At 51.9% G+C, this 5,762-nt stretch overlaps 1 protein-coding gene across 1 annotated transcript in view; it reads left to right on the top strand.

The window, feature by feature from the left end:
• The first annotated feature begins 322 nt into the window (after window positions 1-322).
• The window catches only part of LOC101023739 (cardiotrophin-2), a 7,206-nt gene continuing 1,766 nt past the window's right edge, over window positions 323-5,762 (top strand). Inside the window, exons 1-2 of the mRNA XM_009196299.3 lie at window positions 323-338; window positions 3,110-3,246. Coding sequence (XP_009194563.2) covers window positions 323-338; window positions 3,110-3,246 — 153 coding nt within the window. The remainder of the gene's footprint in view (window positions 339-3,109; window positions 3,247-5,762) is intronic.

Genomic DNA, 5,762 nt, shown 5'->3' on the forward strand with positions numbered 1-5,762 from the left:
GGGGTCCCATCTGTGTCCCCTTTCCTACCCGTTTCCTGCCTCTGGGGCTTCTGCGCCCTAGTCCCAGGCCTCACCGTGTGGAATGTATGTCCCCCTTCTGGGTTCTCCCACCCGCTCCCTGTCCTGACTGGTGGCCAGGTCTGTCTCTCATACTTTGCCAGGGCCCTGCCTGCTCCTGCCCCTCTCCCCAGGTTGTGACTCCCTCCCTCCCTCTTGGGCCGCCCTGGGGCTCAGCCCCAGGTATAAAGACACCTGAGGGGCAGAAGGACAGGTGTCCTGAAAGACCCAGAGGCTGCAAAGAGGAGGAAGCCGAGGAGAGAGCATGAGCTGTCCACTGGGTGAGTGAGGGGCAGGGGCGCCAGGCCCCAGAGACACACGAGGGGGGGGACCCACAGAGCCCCTCCTCTTTCTGACTCAGGTGTCTAGCTCTCTTTGCATCTGCTGAAAACCTCCAAATCCTCCCACATCAAGGCTTCCTTCATCATTAATTTGACAAGTATTTATTGAATGCCTCTCATGTGCTAGGTACTGTTTGAAGCATCTGGGGAGACAGCAGTGAACAAACAGACAAAAATCCATGGCCTCATGGAAATTTCATTCTGCAGACACACAATGCATGTGTCTTATTAGTAATAAGAGAACTGTAAAGATAGTGTGACAGAGGCCGGGCGCGGTGGCTCAAGCCTGTAATCCCAGCACTTTGGGAGGCCGAGGCGGGCGGATCACGAGGTCAGGAGATTGAGACCATCCTGGCTAACATGGTGAAACCCCGTCTCTACTAAAAATACAAAAAACTAGCCGGGCGTGGTGGCGGGCGCCTGTAGTCCCAGCTACTCGGGAGGCTGAGGCAGGAGAATGGCCTGAACCTGGGAGGCGGAGCTTGCAGTGAGCCGAGATCGCGCCACTGCACTCCAGCCTGGGTGACACAGCGCGAGACTCCGTCTCAAAAAAAAAAAAAAAAAAAAAAAAAAAAAAAAAAAAAAAAAGATAGTGTGACAGAAAGTGGTGTAGTGATCTAACTGTGGCTTTTTTTGTTGGTTTGTTTGTTTTTTCAGACAGGGTCTTGCTCTGTGGCCCAGGCTGGAGTGCAGTGGCAGAATCTTTGCTCATTGCAGCCTTAAACTCCACGGCTCAAGCAATCCTCCTGCCTCAGCCTCCTGAATAGCTGGGACCACAGGTGCACAACACCAGGTTACGCTAATTATTTTTTTTTTGAGATGGAGTTTTTGTTCCATTGCCCAGGCTGGTGTGCAGTGGCACGATCTCGGCTCACTGCAACCTCCGCCTCCTGGGTTCAAGTGGTGATTCTCCTGCCTCAGCCTCCTGAGTAGGTAGGATTACAGGTGCCCGCCACCAAAGCTGGCTAATTTTTCTTTTGGTAGTAGAGACAGGGTTTCACCATGTTGGCCAGGCTGGTCTCGAACTCCTGACCTCAAGTGATCCACCTGCCTTGGCTTCCCAAAGTGCTGGGATTGCAGGTGTGAGCCACTGCAAGCCTGAAGTTCGTCGAATGAATGAGTGAAATGGTCTTCCCTCTCAGGCTTCTCTGAGTTGCTCCTGAACTCTGGGAACTCAGGAATGTGAAAAGGGGGATGAAGGAGGCCGCCCTGGGTTTGTCTCTCATCTCCGTTGCTCCTGGGTGGTGACCTTAGGTTATTCTCCTCCTCTCTGAGCCTCACACTGTTGGTGGGAACATAGACTGGACCAGATCTTTTTTTTCTTTTTTTGAGACGAAGTCTCACTCTACTGCCCAGGCTAGAGTGCAGTGGCACGAACTCAGGTTACTGCAGCCTCTGCCTCCTGGGTTCAAGCGATTCTCCTGCCTCAGCATCCTGAGTAGCTGGGATTACAGGCATACACCATCAGCTAATTTTGCATTATAAGGAGAGATGGGGTTTCACCATGTGGGCAAGGCTAGTCTCAAACTCCTGACCTTGTGATCTGCCTGCCTTGGCCTCCCAAAGTGCTGGGATTACAGGCATAAGCTACCATGCCTGGCCTTTTTTTTTTTTTTTTTTTTTTTGAGACGGAGTCTCACTGTGTTGCCCCGGCTGGAGTGCAGTGGCTTGATCTCGGCTCACTGCAACCTCTGCCTCCCAGGTTCAAGCAATTCTCCTGCCTCAGTCTTCCAAGTAGCTGAGATTACAGGCACCTGCCACCACGCCCGGCTAATTTTTTTGTATTTTTAGTAGAGACAGGGTTTCACCATATTGGCCTGGCTGGTCTCAAACTCCTGACCTTGTGGTCTGCCCACCTCGGCCTCCCAAAGTATTGGGATTATAGGCGTGAGCCACTGCGCTCAGCTTGGACCTGATCTTTGAAAGGACAATTTGGCAGCATCTATTTACATTTAAGATAAGCAGGTGGAGTGGCTCACACCTGTAATCCCAGCACTCTGGGAGGCCGAGGCATGAGGATTGCTTGAGGCCAGGACTTGGAGACCAGTCTGGGCAACATAGCGAGATCCTGTCTCTACATAAAATTTAAAAAATCAACTGAGTGTGGTGGTATGGGTCTGTAGTCCCAGCTACTTGGGAGGCGAAGGTGGGAGGATCGCCTGCTCCCAGGAATTCGAGGCTGCAGTGAGTTATGATCACACCCCTGTATTCCAGCCCGGGTGACAGAGCAAGACACCATCTCTAAAAGAAGGAAAAAAGTCACACTTGCATTGGCTGCCTTTAAAGCATAGAGCTAGCAGGATTTCCTGTGGGATTGGGTGTGCAGAGTAAGAAAAAAATGAAGCATCAAAGAGCACACCATGACTTTGGCCTGAACAATTGGAAGAATGGAAATGCCTTTACCTGAGACAGGGGAGCCTGGGAGAGGAGGGGCTTGGGGGGAATATTCAAGAATTAAACCCTGGATATTTTGGGTTTGAGATGCTTACTAATATTCAAGTGAAAATGTCAAGTAGCTGAATCAATGAGCCTGGAGTTCAGAGTGTTCTGGGCCGGGATAATCTACCTGCAGGAGGGTTTGTCACTGACTTGGGTACGCAAGATCGCTGTAGCCCACAAGGGATGGGATCTTTTCCTGAGTTGTGGAGATGAATGAATGAATCGGAGGCAGGGTCGGGGCCATGGTGCTGACCTCTGACTTCCTCCGCCAGCCCACCTCTGCCTGCTGACCCTGCTGTCGCCACCCCTCAGCTCAGCAGCCCCCATCTCCCCGGCTGAGCCCATCAGTCAAGCCTATAGCCTGGCCCTCTACATGCAGAAGAACACGTCAATGCTGCTGCAGACTTACGTGAGTGACAAGAGGCATGAGCAGGGGACGAGGGGAGAGGGACGCTGCCTCCCTGGCCCTACCATGGGTAGGGTGAGCAGAGCAAGTCCAGAAGAAGACTCCTCCGTGGCCCGAGGAGACAGGGATGCCTGTAACACTCTAGTGTTCACTAGAGCCACACTCACTCTTGCCACTGATGTCACTAGTGCCTGGGTGACCTTAGGCAAGTCATTCGTCCTCTCTTGGTCTCAGCTTCCTCATCTGTAAAATGAGATGCTGACCGTGCCTTTGCTGACCTCCCAGGACTGTGACAGGGTTCAAAGGACACACCGAGAGAGAAGGGCTTCACACAGCCACGTTTAATTCCCCACCATTCATGCTGTGTGATTACCTGGGCCCATGCCTGCTTGGAACTCTATCCCCAATGTCTGTCACCCAGGCTGGAGTGCAGTGGTGTGATCTTGGCTCACTGCAACGTCCACATCCCGGGTTCAAGTGGTTCCTGTCCCTCAGCCTCCCGAGTAGCTAGGATTACAGGTGCATATCACCATGCCTGGCTAATTTTTGTATTTTCAGTAGAGACAGGGTTTCACCATGTTGGCCAGGCTGCTCTTGAACTCCTGGCCTCAATTGATCCACCTGCCTCAGCCTCCCAATGTGCTGGGATTACAGACGTGAGCCACTGTGCCTGTCCTTTACCTCCATTTTCTTACTGACTTTTCAAACAGTTCTAGGAGGTGGAATTATAATCCATTTTACCGATGAAGAAACTGAGTCTTAGAGGGGGGTAATAATTTGCTCGAGGTCACAGAGCTAATAACTGGCAGTGCCAGGATCTGAAACCAGGTCTGTGGAATTTCCTCCCCCTTCCATGGCCTCCCACACTGTCTGGAAGTTAAAGCTGGAAGCCTGCTGTCTGAGTCTGACCCACAGCTCTTTTTTTGTTTGGCCCACACATCTCCTGTTCAAAGCTTGAATATGAGTGGAATGCCTCTCCATAGCAGGCACAGGGATACTGTTGGTCAAAACTCCCACCTGGCATCGTAGTCCTGCCTTCTTCACAACTTACACGATCTGCATGGCCCTGGAGCCCCTGACATCTGGAGCTCTTTCTCTGGGCCAGATTTCTGGCCCCTGTGAAGTTACTGAACCTTTTGACCTAGTTTCTAGTCCCACAGCCGTCACTATTCCCTGGACAGCCTTGGGCACCCTGAGCCTCAGTTTTTCCACTTGTAAAATGGGGGTGTGGGACCAGGCAATCTGCCAGTTAGGACATCTATCAGTGTGCACTAAGGTCCCAGGGCCAGGGGCTGTGGCTCACACCTATAATCCCAGCACTTTGGAAGGCTGAGGTGGGAAGATCACCTGAGGTCAGTAGTTCGAGACCAGCCTGGCCAACATGGCAAAACCCCCTCTCCACTAAAAATACAAAAATTAGCCAGATGTGATGGCACACGCCTTTAGTCCCAGCTACTCAAGAGGCTGAGGCAAAAGAATCTCTTGAACCCGGGAGGCAGAGGTTGCAGTGAGGCCAGAATGCACCACTGCATTCTAGCCGGGGTGACAGAGTGAGACCCTGTCCCAGAGGAAAAAAAAAAAAAAGATTCTGGCGATCTTACTTTGTGGAAATAAAAACTTTGATGGGGAAGGTTCTCAATTAAATGTAATAATATTAACAAGTATTTACTAATGATTGTAATAAAATTAACAGGCCAGGCATGGTGGCTTACACCTGCAATCCCAGCACTTTGGGAGGCTGAGGAGGGTGGACCACTTGAGGTAAGGAGTTCGAGACCAGCCTGGCCAACATGGTGAAACTCCATCTCTACTAAAAATATAAAAATTAGCCAGGCGTCGTGGCGCACACCTGTAATCCCAGCAACTCGGGAGGCTGAGGCAGGAGAATTGCTTGAACCCGGGAGGCGGAGGTTGCGGTGAGCTGAGATGGCACCATTGCACTCCAGCCTGGGTGACAGAGCAAGACTCCATCTCGGGAAACAAATAAAATAAAATAAAATAAACAAACATAACTGGCCGGGCGCGGTGGCTCAAGCCTGTAATCCCAGCACTTTGGGAGGCCGAGACGGGCGGATCACGAGGTCAGGAGATCGAGACTATCCTGGCTAACACGGTGAAACCCCGTCTCTACTAAAAAAATACAAAAAAAAAAACTAGCTGGGTGAGGTAGTGGGCGCCTGTAGTCCCAGCTACTCGGGAGGCTGAGGCAGGAGAATGGCGGGAACCCGGGAGGCGGAGCTTGCAGTGAGCTGAGATCCGGCCACTGCACTCCAGCCTGGGCAACAGAGCAAGACTCTGTCTCTAAAAAACAAAACACAAGCCAGGTGCAGTGGCTCAAGCCTGTAATCCCAGCACTTTGGGAGGCCAAGACGGGCGGATCACGAGGTCAGGAGATCGAGACCATCCTGGCTAACACGGTGAAACCCCGTCTCTACTAAAAAAATACAAAAAAATAGCCCGGCGAGGTGGTGGGCGCCTGTAGTCCCAGCTACTCGGGAGGCTGAGGCAGGAGAATGGCG

The sequence above is a fragment of the Papio anubis genome, chromosome 18 (genome assembly GCF_008728515.1).
Source record: "Papio anubis isolate 15944 chromosome 18, Panubis1.0, whole genome shotgun sequence".
Lineage (NCBI taxonomy): Eukaryota > Metazoa > Chordata > Mammalia > Primates > Cercopithecidae > Papio > Papio anubis.